General features: G+C 44.6%; 2 protein-coding genes across 6 annotated transcripts in view; one reads left to right on the top strand and one right to left on the bottom strand.

Annotated features, from left to right (window-relative positions):
* The window catches only part of PIG-T (phosphatidylinositol glycan anchor biosynthesis class T), a 28811-nt gene extending 17838 nt beyond the window's left edge, over positions 1-10973 (bottom strand). Inside the window, exons 1-4 of the mRNA XM_045762923.2 lie at positions 10493-10973; positions 6374-6554; positions 5320-5451; positions 3598-3703 (exon numbers count right to left, since the gene is read on the bottom strand). Of these exons, the coding sequence (XP_045618879.2) occupies positions 3598-3703; positions 5320-5451; positions 6374-6554; positions 10493-10781 (708 nt within the window). The 5' untranslated portion in view covers positions 10782-10973. The remainder of the gene's footprint in view (positions 1-3597; positions 3704-5319; positions 5452-6373; positions 6555-10492) is intronic.
* Positions 10974-11942: 969 nt separating this feature from the next.
* Positions 11943-16697, top strand: part of LOC123770789 (protein arginine N-methyltransferase 6) — a 63450-nt gene continuing 58695 nt past the window's right edge. The window contains exons 1-2 of one of the 5 annotated variants that reach the window (XM_045762948.2): positions 11943-12057; positions 16253-16421. In XM_045762948.2, coding sequence (XP_045618904.1) covers positions 16258-16421 — 164 coding nt within the window. In that variant the 5' untranslated portion in view covers positions 11943-12057; positions 16253-16257. Of the gene's footprint in view, positions 12058-12098; positions 12291-12414; positions 12525-13889; positions 13915-16252; positions 16422-16697 lie in introns of those variants that run through there. The other 4 variants (XM_045762956.2, XM_069324542.1, XM_069324541.1 and 1 more) reach the window with 4 other exon arrangements.

The raw sequence follows: 16697 nt of genomic DNA, 5'->3' as shown, positions 1-16697 counted from the left end.
TCTGTCCACTATCATCCCGATTGTTTCATCCACAGGTACGTTGGTAAACAGTGATTCTACGTCCAACGAGGCTCTTATCCCTGTGGCCCATGTTCCCCGCAGTAAGTCAACAAATTCCTTTGGAGACTTCAGGCTGAAGGCGCAAGGGACATAAGGAGTCAGCAAGCCGTTGAGTCGTTTCGCCAGTCTGTACGTGGGTGTGGGTATCTGGCTGATGATTGGCCGAAGTGGGTTTCCAGGCTTGTGTGTCTTGACATTTCCATACGCGTATCCAGGTTTATATTCCCCAATAATCTTTGGCAGGTGGAGTCCGGATTTCTTGGCGTTCACAGTTTCGATCAATTTGTTGACCTTTGCTTTCAATTCGGCTGTAGTGTCCTTCGTTACCCTTTGGAATTTAGTTTGGTCAGAGAGTATGAGGTTCATTTTCGCCAGATATTCGTCTTTTTTAAGAATGACGTATATTGGCGACTTGTCACCTCTCCTGACAACTATTTCCTTGTTCTCACGAAGGCTCTTAGCTGCCGCTTTGAGCTCGGGGGACAGTATGGTGCTTCTGTAGTTGCCTCGATTCTTTCCTCCTTCCGCAATAAGTTCTGCTTGTAAGGTGTCAACAAATTGATCGATCGATTATGGTCATGCTCGTTTGCTTGTTTTTGTTGAGGGAGTTCTGTCCAACAGTTCAGCTTTCAGTTTGTTTTGAGGTGCCTACCTTTCTGGGTGCCTGACCCCGGTCAATGGCAGACAGAATGCTTCCAACCACACGGGGGTTTCTATAGGCCATTGCTCCTCAAGCCTCACTGAGGGGGCCAGGTTCTGGCTCATGGTCCCAGGTAGGCCTAGAACTCCATTTGCTTGACTGATGCTAGCTAGGGTCTAATACATTCATATCAGCCCAGATAGCTCCGGGGAGCTGAAGGGGGCTCCCCTCAGAAATACGATATATCACAATCTTCACCATTATTATTGCTCCAGTATGACATTTTGCTAATAAAAAGGATATTTTCAGTGTAGATAATGCAATAATTTACATCACTAAATTGACTCGTGGTACCTGATGACGAGAGAAGGGGGCCAAGGCCACTACCCCTTTCCCCGGTGGTCAGGGGGGGGGGGGTAGTGGCCGGCTACTGGTGGTCAGGTGCAGGAGGGGGGAGGGGCGGGATACCAGGTTGGCAGAAGGAGAAGGGGGGTGGCAACCTGACTGGCAGGCCACAGGCCAGACCTCAGACCAGATGCTCATATACATCCAGCAAATAATAAAATGAAATAACAAAGTTTATTAATATGAATAAGGAATATACAAATTAATGTACATATGAGAACAAATGTCGACTGGGGTAGATGGCTAGCTGCCTCCCCACCTTTCATTTTGACTATGGAATATGATAAACTGATAATTTACAAGCAACTGAAATGGTAACATTTTCTCAGCTAATTTGGTGAAAAGCCGACAGTGAGTGAAGCATCGAGGCACCAGTCATGTGTTGCCAATTAGCTGATAACTCAAGCAAGAGCTGACACCACCTTCCCTGACACTCCCCACTACCTGACAACTTCCACCACTGATACCCCCTGTCTCCCCTGATACCACTATCACTCCCTGCCTTCCCTGACAACTGACACCACCTGCCTCCCCTGACAAGTCCCACCACCTGCCTCCCGACAACAACTTCCACCACTGACAACACCAGTCTTTTCTGACAACTTCAACCACTAACTCCAGCCGCCTCCCATGAGAATAACTTCCATCACCTGCCCCCTGACAATAACCCTAACTACTGACACCACTTTCCCCCTGACAACAACTACCAATGACTCCTGACACCATTTTATCATCCTTCAACAACTTTTTGATAGAAACAATGGGTAAGTACAATAAAACATTGTACAGTATAACTGTTTACACTTTGGTGAGTCCTAGTTGATGACAGCCACCTCTGAGGCTCGGTGTCGGTGACCACTTAGACGAACAATCCTCGCTTAATCGAACATTTTTATGTTCCACTGAACATTTAGTGCCGAATTCGCTTTGTTCGGATCATCCAGGAATTCGAAAGAGCGGGGTTCGTTAGTGAGGATGCACTGTATTTAACACTTTGATGCTCTGGGCATGCATGCATGCTCCACACTACCCCGGGTGGGCTTGGGCATTCCGCGGGAGCGCGTGGCAATTCTGAAAAGTGTATAATCTTTTCAACTCGTTACCTCAATTCTCGTCCTAGGTTTTTCAATTTGGTATCATTGTGTTAGCAATAGACTTCTCTACAGGACTAAAGGCATATTAAGTCCAAATGCCCAGCGTACTATCCGCAACAAACAGAGAAAGTGAGAGCATGTTACCCGGGAGCGCGCAGGACCGATAAAATGTGTACACTCCTTCACTTTGGTCACCTCAATTCTTGTCCTAGGTCTTTCATTTTGGTATCAATATGTCCGCAATAGAATTCTCTATAGGACTAAAGGCATATAAAGTCCAAATGGTTGGCGTACCATCCGCAACAAACAGAGAAAATGAGAGCGTGTTACCCGGGAGCGTGCCTCAAGAGCGATATAATGTTTACACTCCCTTCACTTTGGTCATCTCAATTCTCGTCCTAGGTCTTTCATTTTGGTATCATTGTGATCGCAATAGAATTCTCTACAGGATTAAAGGCATATTAAGTCCAAATGCCACCATCTGCAACAGAGAAAGTGAGAGCGTGTTACCCGGGAGCGCGCAAGACTGATAAAATGTGTACACTCCATTCACTTTGGTCACCTTAATTCTTGTCCTAGGTCGTTCATTTTGGTATCAATGTGTTCGGAATAGAATTCCCAACAGGAATATATGCATATAATGTCAAAAACAGTGGCGCGCTCCACCCGCCAACAAGATGAAAGTTACCAGAAAGAGAGCGCTGCACCACCTGAAGGCGCCTCTCATTACAATAGTGCAGTCATACCGAAATGTGTATACTCTCTTCAACTTTGTCATCTCAATTTTCGTCCTAGGTTTTTCAATTTGGTATCAATGTGTTCGCAGTAGAATTCTCTATAGGACTAAATGCATATAAACCCCAAAAGCCCGGCAAGAAAGTGAGAAAGTGAGAGCGTGTTACCCGGGAGCGTGAAAGAGCAATAAAATGTGTACACTCTCTTCACTTTGGACATCTCAATTCTCGTCCTAGATCTTTCATTTTTGTGTCATTGTGTTCGCAATAGAATTCCCTACAGGAGCATATGCAAATATAAAGTCCAAAAGCCCGGCGTCCCACCCACAGCAAACAGAGAAAGTGACGGTGCGTTACCACAGTGAGCGCTAACAAAGAGCAATAAAATGGGTATACTCTTTTCAACTTTGTTACCTCAATTCTGGTCCAAGGTCTTTCATTTTGGTATCAATGTATTTGCAATGAAATTCCCTACAGTGTGTATTCATATAATGTCCAAAACTGCGGCGCGCCCCTCCCGAAACCGTCGCCAATTTGCCGCCGGAAATGACGCAATGCTGCGTCATTACCGAGTCAAAGTATTAAAATAAATATATCATACCCTTTTATGAAGTTCAACTCAATTTATATTTGATTAGAAATACAGTATATGAAGCAATGTTACCTGCATGTCACAAGGCAATAGCTTCTTCCAGGGTGTAAGGTTTTCTGTGCATACGTTCTCACGTGGTAAAGCAGCGTAACGCATGTATGAAGAATTACCAGCATACCTGAAAAATATTAATTAAAATACTTAAAAGTACTTTGCCATTTTTTTTATCCATTGCATTACAGGTCAAATTGGATAAAACATGCACAACATCACAATGCAATATATCTAGAGAAAATACTGAGTCCATGTGATAACGGTAGTTAAACTGATCATGGTTCAGTTGTAACGTATCTGAAATTGAAGGAAAGAAAAGAAGAAGAAAGGGTGAGAGAGGAGTAAGGGAGTAGTGAGGAAGAGTGGTCAGGGTAAAGGGAGAGTTTAGAATGAAAGGGAGAAAATGAGATCATGGAGGAAAGTAGAAGAGTAGAAAGTAAGAGTGCTAGAATAGTAGAGAGATAGAACATTGTTGCCATCATCCCTTCAAGTTAGTTACTCATAAGACAAGGAATGGAACTTGTCTGCACAACAATATTATCTGGTGTTATCATCTATCATATGTAAGCGTGGAAATCATATAGACCAGAATCTTTAAGATATAAAATTTCAGAGTTCTTTCCACTCTAGCTTTTATTATACAAGATCTAGGGGGTCACAATTAAAAGCAATTTAAAAAGTGAGTTAATCAATTATATATTTGCCATTGCATATGCACTCATATGGGTATCATAATTCAACCCTATCACCTGATAATTGAATGTAAAGATAATACGCAAATTTGAGTCACCACACAAGAAATTGAGAGCACCTACGGCTGACTGCCTCTGGACACCACACAACCCATAAATTGGAAAACACAATATATGACAACCTTACAGTTCATTCACTAAAGTCTCTGAGACCAAGTTTGGTAGAGAAGGGGGGTGGTACAGCTGATAAGAGTCCCCCCACTTGGCCTGGGACAGGCCTAGTCTGGCTGTGGGAACCTCTCTCTGGAGTAGCGGTCTAGTTATCGCTGTCCTCAGTGTCTCAAATGTACAGTTCCACGGGTATATATGGGGGAACCGGGAGTTAAGCTCCGCCTACCAGAAGATAGCCTCTGGCTATCTCCCTACCCAACCTAGACAGCGGCTTGCTTGATGGAAACACAGCCAATCGACTGCAATTATCAGCTTAGCAGAAAGCAAGGTCACTTCACATGACCTGACCCCTACTCAACCTGCGACCATTAAGTCTTTAAATGTGTGATTTTATAATTGGTAAGGACTGACACCCTGGCGCCTCCAATATGCTGTGTGACTTGACTCTCGTTTTATGTAAAATATTAAATAACACACATTTATGGTGTTACACAGTCTGTGGTGCACGTTCCTGAGGAGTCGAGGAACGTGGGTTTGATCCCACGGTACAGTCTCTATTTCCTCACAGATGATGCATTGTTATGATGAATGATTTTCTTAACAGACAATCCCAAATCCAAGAATGCTGAATGAACAAATGATCAGGAGAAAGCACCAAGCCATTACAACTACATAGCACTTAGAAGGGATCAGGATAAGGATTTGGGATGGGATGGGAGGTGAACAAATGGTGCACAACCACTTAAATGGTCAGAGATTGAATGCCGTCCTGCATGAAGTGAAACTGTCATTCTACCGTCCAGCCCAAGTGGTTTGCCAGGAATGCTGAAATATAAGATTATTCAGATAGTGTTTTACTGATCATATCTTAACTCACCACTGCTCAGCGAGACCCTGAGGACGGTAACTAAGTTCCGGAGAGACGGTGTTTGTCGAGTCAATGAAGTTCAATGAAGCACAAACAAGACCACTGAGAGCATTCACCAAGTCTCTCCATGTCTGGTCTAAGCTGAGGAATACAAAGTACATGAACACAATCATTAATCCTTAAATGGTTTTAATTGTTACCTGCAATTACCTTATGTACTTGACACATAATAAAATTGAAGGAAAGACCAATACATATGTAATTGTATTAAAAAACAAACTTTTGGATATAACCTACATTCTTTCTCAAGGTGCTGTATACGAACTTCTGAACAAGATTCCAGGAGCTTGCATTTTTTGTTCAGAACATTGTATATAGCACCTTGAGAAAGGATGTAGGTTACAACCAAAAATTTGGTTTTTAATACACTTACACATGTATTGGGGCTTTCCTCCACTTTCATTCAAGCACTACGGCATTGAAGTAAGTTTCTCCCGAGATGTAATGCAAAATTTTGTATATTTGTTTAGCAAACTATTTTATTTATGTGCGCCACAATGAAGGACTTAATTAGGCGAGTCATTTAAAGTTTAATATTCTTCCTAGAAAACATTTCAGATGTCAGCATAAATAAAGAGCTCTATATTCAACCTGTCCTCTTAAAAATAGCGTCGCTTTTGGTCGTTTACCCGTATGGCCGAAAGTGGACATAATTTGAAAATGAAAAAAAATGAAAATAAATTTGGGATTTTTTTTTTTTCAACAACAGTAAGTTAAGGATCCTCTAATAGGTTAGGTGGGCAGGAAATTCTCATAAAGTTTCAAAACGTTATGAAAAACATTAATTGAAAGTTTTCTCTTCTAACCTTACCGAGTAAGCCGGATGACTCAAACTGAAAATGGGACAGTACATCACTTTTGCGAGTCGATTTCATTTCAAATTACGTCCAAATTTGGCCATAGCGCGCATACGAGCCAAAAGTGACGTTATTTTTAAGAGGACGGGTTGCTATATTATATATTATAAACCAACAGTACTTCATATATCATAGCAAAAACTTACTCGTCTGTCGTAGGATTAAACCAGACCCAGAGCTGAGCACCAGGTGGGGCATCAACGATGGGGTAACCCCATTTGCGGTGCCTCCACAGTCCTTGAGTCAAACTGAGATGCAGCTCTCTCACATGGTAGCGTTCCACTATCTCTCCAAATGCACGAGGAAACAAGTCATAGTGTGAAAATTCTGTAACAAAAGTAGTATTGTATTTGTATTTATTTATATATACAGTACAAGAGTTGTTACATTCTAGTAAAGCCACTAACGCACACAGCATTTCGGGCAGGTCCTTAATCCTAATTTTCCCTGGAATACGACACACAAAGTCGTTTAGCTACCAGGTCAACCCATTCTCGCACTTGCCTTTAGTCAATATTGGCTTATTTAATAAGTGCATATGTGACATATTAACACTTTCGCGCTATCTGGACGCGCCGGCGCGTCCCGTTTCGTCTAACGCTAACGCATAGTGGACATAAAGTTGAGTCCTCTTTTAAAATATTTGTATAAAATTCAATTTCTATCCGATTTACTTTGGGTTTGTTTCAAACTGCGCGCTATGAGGCTCTCTTTCTCACCACTAGGCTGCATGGTACAATAAGTTCATGAAAGGTGTGGATAACTTCGATCAAATGGTATTTTGTCCCAAACGGGTTGCAGGTGGGTGACTTTAGCCGTTTATACTGGTAATGCTTCCCCCATATCATGTATTATATGCATATGTCTGTTTAGGGAATTTTATTCCGATCAATATACAACCAAAAATAACTGTGTGCAACAAGTATAAACTTGACAAACATAACAAAAGTAAAAACATTTCGTGTGTGTTTGACGCTCACTGATATGTTCCAGCGTTGTTTTATATTTGGCGCTATTCTAACTTACGCTTTGTTGATATTTTTTACCTATGGGCACATAGAACATTCTATTGCGAACACATTGACACAAAAATGAATGACGTACATAGAAAATTAATGTCATGAGAGTGAAATAAGTATAAACTTTCAAAGCGCCGTGCGTCGTCCCGTCACCGATACCGGGTAACAATTTCACAACTTCCCACACTCTTGCGGGCGGGCCGCATCATTATTCTACGCTTATATTCATATCACCGTGTTGGGAATTTCATTGCGAGTCCATTGATACCAAAATTAACGCTGTAGAATAAGTGTGGAGGTGATTACAATCCCAAGAGTAAAAACATTTTGTTGCTGATGGGCGCTCACGGCGAGTCATCTTCGTAGTTATTTATTTGGTGCTGGTATCCCTATACGTTTCGTGACTTTTTTTACTGATATTCTTCTAGAGAATTTTATTGCGAACACGTTGGTACCAAAATGAAATACGTAGCATGAGAACTAAGGTCAGAAGAGTAAAAAGAGTATACACATTTTTGTTTTTACGCTTAAGCGATAAAAACGCTGCGCGCACATTCGGTTGGCTGAGTGACCTTTGCGGAAAGCGCGAAAGTGTTAATTGATTGTGAATATTTTAGTTTACCTTGAAAAGCTTCATAGAAACACCGACCTCACCTAACCTTCTTAGTATGTTAAGATAAGCATCTTATTGCTTCTTAATTACAATTATTACTTAACCTATACCATTGATAAGTTAAGTAATAATTGTAAATAAGAAGCAATAAGAAGCTTATCTTAACATACTAAGAAGGTTAGGTGAGGTCGGTGTTTTCTATGAAGGTTTTCAAGTTAAACTAAAATATTCACAATCAATTAGTATGTCACATATGCACTTGTTAAATAAGCCAATATTGACCGTAAGCAAGTGCGAGAACGGGTTGACCAGGTACCCATTCACTGCTGGGTGAACAGAGGCTACAGTTAAGGATTGGTGCCCGGTCAATTTTCCCCGGCCAGGATACGAACCCAGGAAAAATCGCTCGTGAAGCGCCGGGCGAGTGTCTTATCACTGTACCACGTGGACTGCCTAATGAAATGCTTGGCAACTGGGAAGACAGCCCTGACTATAGCTACTAAAATGTGTCTGACAACTGGAACTACACTGGCAACCTTCCATGATGTTGGAGTAAGCATAGAATTTTGTGTCATTAAACAAGCCTGCTAAAAGAACAGCTTTTTCCACCAACCACTTGGGCTGGACGGTAGAGCGACAGTAGAGCGTCGTGCAGGTTCAATCCCCGACCGTCCAAGTGGTTGGGCACCGTTCCAAACTATATTGAAATCTGACCCAAGCATCAGTTGGGTCAACCCATCTTGAGGTTATCTTGAGGTGATTTCGGGGCTTTTTAGTGTCCCCGCGGCCCGGTCCTCGACCAGGCCTCCACCCCCAGGAAGCAGCCAGTGACAGCTGACTAACACCCAGGTACCTATTTTACTACTAGGTAACAGGGGCATAGGGTGAAAGAAACTCTGCCCATTGTTTCTCGCCGGCGCCTGGGATCGAACCCAGGACCACAGGATCACAAGTCCCGCGTGCTGTCCATTCGGCCGACCGGCTCCCATGTACAGTCTTCCAAAAATGTGCAACCATGTTGGAATTAACCAAACCTAATCTAACCTATAAATATATGAGGTGACAAATAATTTCTGATGAATAAGTTATCAAGATGTTTTCAACTGTATTTGTTGGGCATTCTTCTATTCCAACATGGTTGCATATTTTTGGAATACAATACATGGGTTGACCCGACTGATAATGTTGCAATTAAACGTGTCCGGCCGGGACGAAACATTTCGGCCCGTTTCTTGCACAGTTATTGCAGTGAAAAAAAGAAATATTCCCTGTAAGCTAAAATATTGTACTGTCTACGCTCAGTAATCTGAATTCCTGTATATGGGACCCCATTCAAGTTAGCCCGATATTCAACTTTGCTGAATTCTTTAGTGGGAATGCCAAAAAAATGAGCAAATTCAAATTTTAGGAATTTTGATTCCACAAACCTCAGTAAATTAAACATCCTTTTTGGATTAAAAAAAGAATAAAAAAACTCAAATGGGAATTCATTCAGATTTACTCCGAGATTTGAGTCACTGGAAATTCAAATTACAATATTAATCAATTGATGAAATGCAGGAAACAGAAAACACATATAGATCAAATCATACACAAAAAGCATTTTGACAAAGCTCACTTCTGAGTGGCTAAAAACTATATATAAGGCAAGGCAAGGCAAGGTTAGGTTAGGTTAGGTTAGGCTAGGCTAGGCTAGGTTAGGTTAGACAAGGCTAGGCTAGGTTAGGTTAGGTTAGGTTAGGTTAGGTTAGGTTAGGTTAGGTTAGGCTAGGCTAGGTTAGGTTAGACAAGGCTAGGCTAGGTTAGGTTAGGTTAGGTTAGGTTAGGTTAGGTTAGGTTAGGCTAGGCTAGGTTAGGTTAGGTTAGACAAGGCTAGGCTAGGTTAGGTTAGGTTAGGTTAGGTTAGGTTAGGTTAGGTTAGGCTAGGCTAGGTTAGGTTAGACAAGGCTAGGCTAGGTTAGGTTAGGTTAGGTTAGGTTAGGTTAGGTTAGGTTAGGCTAGGCTAGGTTAGGTTAGGTTAGACAAGGCTAGGCTAGGTTAGGTTAGGTTAGGTTAGGTTAGGTTAGGTTAGGTTAGGTTAGGCTAGGCTAGGTTAGACAAGGCTAGGCTAGGTTAGGTTAGGTTAGGTTAGGTTAGGTTAGGTTAGGCTAGGCTAGGCTAGGCTAGGTTAGACAAGGCTAGGCTAGGTTAGGTTAGGTTAGGTTAGGTTAGGTTAGGTTAGGTTAGGTTAGGTTAGGCTAGGCTAGGCTAGGCTAGGTTAGACAAGGCTAGGCTAGGTTAGGTTAGGTTAGGTTAGGTTAGGTTAGGCTAGGCTAGGCTAGGCTAGGTTAGACAAGGCTAGGCTAGGTTAGGTTAGGTTAGGTTAGGTTAGGTTAGGTTAGGCTAGGCTAGGCTAGGCTAGGTTAGGTTAGACAAGGCTAGGTTAGGTTAGGTTAGGCTTGAATTTTAAAACCAATTGACGAGGCTTCTTGCATACAAAGCGACATGAAGCCAAAGAAAAGATTCCCCACGAGCGAGTGGTCTCGACAGGGACAGGAAGCCGGTGGCTTGTCGAGGGGGTCTCTTCCCCCCCCCCACCCCTCGAGCGGAGCTCAGGTACACCTCAGGTAACCGCCCCCCCCCCACACTCTCACCGAAGTCGTGGTAGTCGGTGATGGCTCTAGAGATCTCTGGGGTGACCCAGGCGGTGGTGAACTGGAAGTGCGAGTACACGTGACCCGAGGTCAAGGGTCGGATGACCAGCTCCTCCTTGAAGGTGTTGTGGCTGCCCTCCACCACGCTGCTGCTGCTGCCCTCCACCACCACACACCAGCAGCTGCCCACCACCACCACAACACACCACAGTAAACCGCCCATTTTCCACCAACACATCAGCGGCCTCGTCCTTCCAGTTTCTTCAAAATATCCAATTTTCTTCCTCATATATCCTCTCACCCGGATATATATATATACGTATATATTCTTCCTATTTCCTCATATCTCGCTGAAGCTGCTTTAACAAACGTGTATATATGATAATATACTGTCCTTTTTCCATCCTTTGGTCCGGCACGACGCGGCGGCTCAAGAGCTGGAGCCCAACCGTTTGTGTCGGTCGGTTAGACTCCGGCCATCAATAGTCTGAATTGACCTGAATTTACCTGAAGGCTGCTCTCTCTAGTGGCCTCCACGGGGACAAGAGGCCGTCGGCTTGTTAAAGGTCCCCCCCCTATTAAATGTGTCCAGATAATTTGATCGAGGTGGATTTTGACATTCCTTCAAAGTCATTGAAACATTGCCTATATTTCTATATTATATTCATTCAAATTCAAAACCTGTATTCATAGATGTCTTGCTTATTTATAATAGATTTAGCTAACATAAGGGAAAGTGTATTTAATCAAAATATATTATTTGAATTATTATTTATTCATGTTTTCAATTATTATTCATGTTTACAAGAACATGTATAGAGACGTGAGTTCCCTCAATAGCTTTTTATATCTAATAATAATCTTTATGTATGTAAAATACATATAATATCAATTACTAATTACAGTGATTACTTACATATAATACAATGTGTAAGATTATAAAGCCACTGTATACAATTATGAATGAACTAATTAGCCTTAGAAGCATTTAAATAATATATTGATTTGGTTTTTTTCTGTTTTAATTAGGGCAAATTAGTGTTAATTATCCTTGTACTCCATGATAATTAAACTAATTTATCCCCCACATCCTCGAGGTGCTATAGTTCTTGGGCCCCGCCTTTCCCAATTAACTGTCACGTTGGCTAATGGAGACTCAATTGATTATCTCAATTATTTCACTCGCACACACATACACACTATATGTAAGTCTCTATTATGTAATAGAGGTTCTTTACATAATACAAAAATACACCATACATTACACACGAAATTAGCCCGAAACGCTATGTATTAGTGGCTTTAGGTATGGTATCTATACATCTATCTATACATCAATCAGAATGTTTGTAACTGCATCTATGTATGTACTTTTCCTAAATAAAATATTATTATTATTATTATTATTATTATTATTATTAATAATATTATTATTAAATACAAAAAAAGCTTGCCCTCAAGGATGTAAACAAACCCCCACGTGGACATTTTTGGGGGGGATTAATGAACAAAATCCCCGCCATCATATAATAAATCCCGTGGGATTTATAGACAAGGATTTTAAGGTTAGTTTAGTTGGGTCATGAATTATGGGTGAGGATGAGGGGTAATGAGAGGGTAATGAGGGGCAACTGGCCCTCACTGAGGGCTCACTTGACTCAAACCACTGGTTGGTGTTGGTTGTGTGGCCCGTGAGTCCTGGTGTGGTCCGTGAGTCCTGGTGTGGCCCGTGAGTCCTAGTGAGTCCTGGTGTGGTCCGTGAGTCCTGGTGTGGCCCGTGAGTCCTGGTGTGGTCCTGGTGAGTCCTAGTGTGGTCCTGTGGGGCCTGTGAGTCCTGGTGTGGCCCGTGAGTCCTGGTGTGGTCCTGGTGAGTCCTAGTGTGGTCCTGTGGGGCCTGTGAGTCCTGGTGTGGCCCGTGAGTCCTAGTGAGTTCTGGTGTGGTCCGTGAGTCCTGGTGTGGCCCGTGAGTCCTGGTGAGTCTTGGTATGGTCCGTGAGTCCTGGTGTGGCCCGTGAGTCCTGGTGTGGTCCTGGTGAGTCCTAGTGAGTCCTGGTGTGGTCCTGGTGTGGCTGGTGAGTCCTGGTATAGTCCTGGTGAGTCCTGGGATGGTCCGTGAGTTCTGGTGTGGTCCATGAGTCCTGGTGAGTTCTGGTGTGGCCCGTGAGTCCTGGTGTGGTCCTAGTAAGTCCTGGTGTGGCCCGTGAGTCCTGGTGTGGCCCGTGAGTCCTGGTGAGTCCTGGTGTGGTCTGTGGGTCCTGGTGTGGTCCGTGGGTCCTGGTGTGGTCCGTGAGTCCTGGTGTGGTCCGTGGGTCCTGGTGTGGTCCGTGAGTCCTGGTGAGGTCCGTGGATCCTGGTGTGGTCCGTGGGTCCTGGTGTGGTCCGTGGGTCCTGGTGTGGTCCGTGGGTCCTGGTGTGGTCCGTGGGTCCTGGTGTGGTCCGTGGGTCCTGGTGTGGTCCATGGGTCCTGGTGTGGTCCGTGAGTCCTGGTGTGATCTGTGAGTCCTGGTGTAGCACGTGAGTCCTGGTGTGGCCCATGAGTCCTGGTGTGGGCCGTGATTCCTGGTGTGGTCCTAGTAAGTCCTGGTGTGGCCCGTGAGTCCTGGTGTGGTCCGTGAGTCTTGGTGAGTCCTGGTGTGGCCTGTGAGTCTTGGTGAGTCCTGGTGTGGCCCATGAGTCTTGTTGAGTCCTGGTGTGGCCTGTGAGTCCTGGTGTGGCTCGTGAGTCCTGGTATGGCCTGTGAGTCCTGGTGTGGCCCGTGAGTCCTGGTGTGGCCCGTGAGTCCTGGTGTGGCCCGTGAGTCCTGGTGTGGCCCGTGAGTCCTGGTGTGGCCCGTGAGTCCTGGTGTGGCCCGTGAGTCCTGGTGTGGCCCGTGAGTCCTGGTGTGGCCCGTGAGTCCTGGTGTGGCCCGTGAGTCCTGGTGTGGCCCGTGAGTCCTGGTGTGGCCTGTGAGTCTTGGTGAGTCCTGGTGTGGCCCATGAGTCATGGTGAGTCCTGGTGTGTCCTGTGAGTCCTGGTGTGGCCCGTGAGTCCTGGTGTGGCCTGTGAGTCTTGGTAAGTCCTGGTGTGGTCCTTGTGAGTCCTGGTGTGGGCCGTGAGTCCTGGTGGGGTCCTGGTGTGGCCCGTGAGTCCTGGTGTGGCCCGTGAGTCCTGGTGTGGCCAGTGAGTCCTGGTGTGGCCCATGAGTCCTGGTGGGGTCCTTGTGAGTCCTGGTGTGGCCCTTGAGTCCTGGTGGGGTCCGTGAGTCCTGGTGTGGCCCGTGAGTCCTGGTGGGGTCCTTGTGAGTCCTGGTGTGGCCTGTGAGTCCTGGTGGGGTCCGTGAGTCCTGGTGTGGCCCGTGAGTCCTGGTGTGGCCTGTGAGTCCTGGTGGGGTCCTTGTGAGTCCTGGTGTGGCCCGTGAGTCCTGGTGTGGCCCGTGAGTCCTGGTGGGGTCCTGGTGTGACCCGTGAGTACTGGTGTGGCCCGGGTGAGTCCTGGTGTAGCCATGGTGAGTCCTGGTGTGGGCTGTGAACCTTGGAAACTCCTGGTGAGTTTTGGGAAATCTTGGTGTCTCTTGGCGAGTCTTTTGCAAGACCTGGGTGAGTCTTGGTGAGACCTGGTGATTCCAAGCAATACAGTTGTGTTACGAGTTATTCTTGATCAGTGATGGATCACCTTGTTTGTTGCGTAATGTTGCAGTGTTCACTGGCTCATGTTCTAATTGTTCACACCATATATACTTTTGTGTTGGGTTAGGCTGCGTAGGGTTAGGTTAAGCTGCGTTGGGTGAGGGTTAGGGCAACCACCTGATCAACCAGGCTGTGACTCATACGACAGGCTGCGAGCAGCCGCGTCCAACGGCCTGGTTGACCAGTCCAGCGACGAGGAGGAATGGTCGACGACCGGGCTGCGGGGACGCTAAGCCCCGGAAACACCTCAGGGTAACCCCACAACAAGCTGACTAATTCCTGGGTACCTATTTACTGCTAGGTGAATAGGAGTGTTAGTTGATGGGGGGAACACTCCCGACCATTTCTTTCTCTCTCCCGGGATTGGAATCCACAATTCACGATTGTGAGTCGAGAATGAATCCAACTGTACTACCAGGACTGCTACATACACCACAACTTTTTACTCTTATTTTTGTTGGGTTAGGTTGGGTTGGGTTATATTTGGATGGGTTGGGCTGGGTTCGGTAAGGATAATTTCATTGGTTCAGTTTGGATAGGAAATGTTGGCTTGGGTTGGGTGTGATTAAAAAAGAGTAGAGATGGAACAAAAAGGTACTGTACATACATTTCTCAGGTTTTAGACCCTATTCAACAAGTCAAGGGGTACAGTTAAATTGTACATGTACTTTTCAACGAAACTCATTTTCTATCCTAATTACACTCGACTGTTGTCATCGTCATCATCTTTACTAAATCCTGTCTTCATCACTACACACAACCTTTACTACCATAACACTCTTCAGTGAACATTTTCTTTATTAGTGTAACTACAGTACTCTCACTACCTTGGCACTGCCAGGTACCCCATCCACATCCATCACCACCTTCCTTACTCTACACAATATTCCTTACTCTACACAGCGTTTCCCTACCCTACACAGCGTTCCTTATCCTACACAGCATTCCTTACCATACACAGCGTTCCTTACACTGCGTTCCCTATCCTACACTGCATTCCCTAACCTACCCTGCGTTCCCAACCCTACCCAACATTGCGTTCCCTACCTTACGCTGCATTCCCTACCCTACGCTGCGTTCCTTACCCTACGCTGCGTTCCCTACCCCCTATGCTGCATTTCCTACCCTACACCACGTTCCCTACCCTACACTGCGTTCCCTGCCCTACACCGTGTTTCCCCTGCCCTTCACCGTGTTTTCCCTGCCCTACACCGTGTTTCCCCTGCCCTGCACCATGTTTCCCCTTCCTTCACCGTGTTTCCCCTGCCCTACACTGCGTTCCCTGCCCCCCTACGCCGCTTTCCCTGCCACCTACGCTGCTTTCCCAGCCCTGCGTCCCTCGTTCCCTGTCCCCTACGCCACGTTCCCTGCCCTTTTTGCCATGTTCCCTGGTGATGAAAATTTTCTGATGTTTTTTCGACAGCTTTATTTCCTTAGATTAAACCCTTACTTTTGTTCTTGATGTTGCAGTTTTCAAAAGTTCTTTTTCTTTTATCTTCTAGCTTTCATATAACACCTTAGCCTCTCATAGCTTGGAAGCCATTTAGTTGCATCTCTTTGCACCTTTTCCAGTTTATTAATGTACTGTACTTCTTGAGATATGGCACCATACAACCGCTGCATATTCCAATTTTGGTCTCGCAAAGGTTGTGAACAAGTTCTTTAATATTTCAATATCCATGTACTGTATTTAAAGGTGATTCTGAAATTGGAGAGCGGTGCATACATTACTCGCACAATGTTCTTTATGTGGTTCTTGGTTGATAGTTTTCTATCCAAAACAGCCCCTAGATCTTTTTTTTTTATCAGAATTCTTTATAGATTTTCACATAATTTGTAGTTTGTGTGTGGCCTATTTTCTCCTGTTCTACATTCTATAACGTGGGGCGAGTCGCATCCCGGGAAAGGTCAGTAATTGGCCTAGAGGGGATTGATAAACCTAAGTATAGGCCACCTGTCCTCTGATGATGAGAATTAAACATATTTAAGGTTATAATTTCCAGAGATCAGGAAACTTCTATGAGCTTCATATACTGTTTAAAGTTGCTAATGCTTATCCAATAGCAGAGTTTGTATTCTTTAACTTTTATTTTAGGGACAATGTCTGAGGTGGAAGCAGCAGTCATGGCAGCCCCTGGTGTTGGGATGGAGGGAGCCCAACCTCTGACCAAGAAGCGCAGGGCCTCGGAAAATGGTATTGCTGTTGCAGAAATGAAGAATGGTACTGACGAAAAGGCTAGAGTTCTCGACGAGAGTTACTTTGCGTATGTGTTCTTATTTATGTACATATTCCTTCAATAAGTGTAATGTTGTACAGTTTGTTATTTTAGTGGGTGGAGAGGGCAGAAGGGAGGGTGGTAATTGTAATTGTCTCTCCTTCATAGCATCAGTGAGATGTACAGTTTGCTTGAATTTATCTGAATTTACGCGAGAGCCACTGACACTAGAGTGGCCTCGATGAGGACAGTAAGCTGATGGTTTTCAGAGATCCCCCCATTGTCCTGATGTATTTTTCCAGCTGGATTGTGAAATTTAACAAG

Source organism: Procambarus clarkii, chromosome 14 (genome assembly GCF_040958095.1).
Source record: "Procambarus clarkii isolate CNS0578487 chromosome 14, FALCON_Pclarkii_2.0, whole genome shotgun sequence".
NCBI classification, from domain to species: Eukaryota; Metazoa; Arthropoda; class Malacostraca; order Decapoda; family Cambaridae; genus Procambarus; species Procambarus clarkii.
This window is presented reverse-complemented; position numbering and strand designations above follow the sequence as displayed.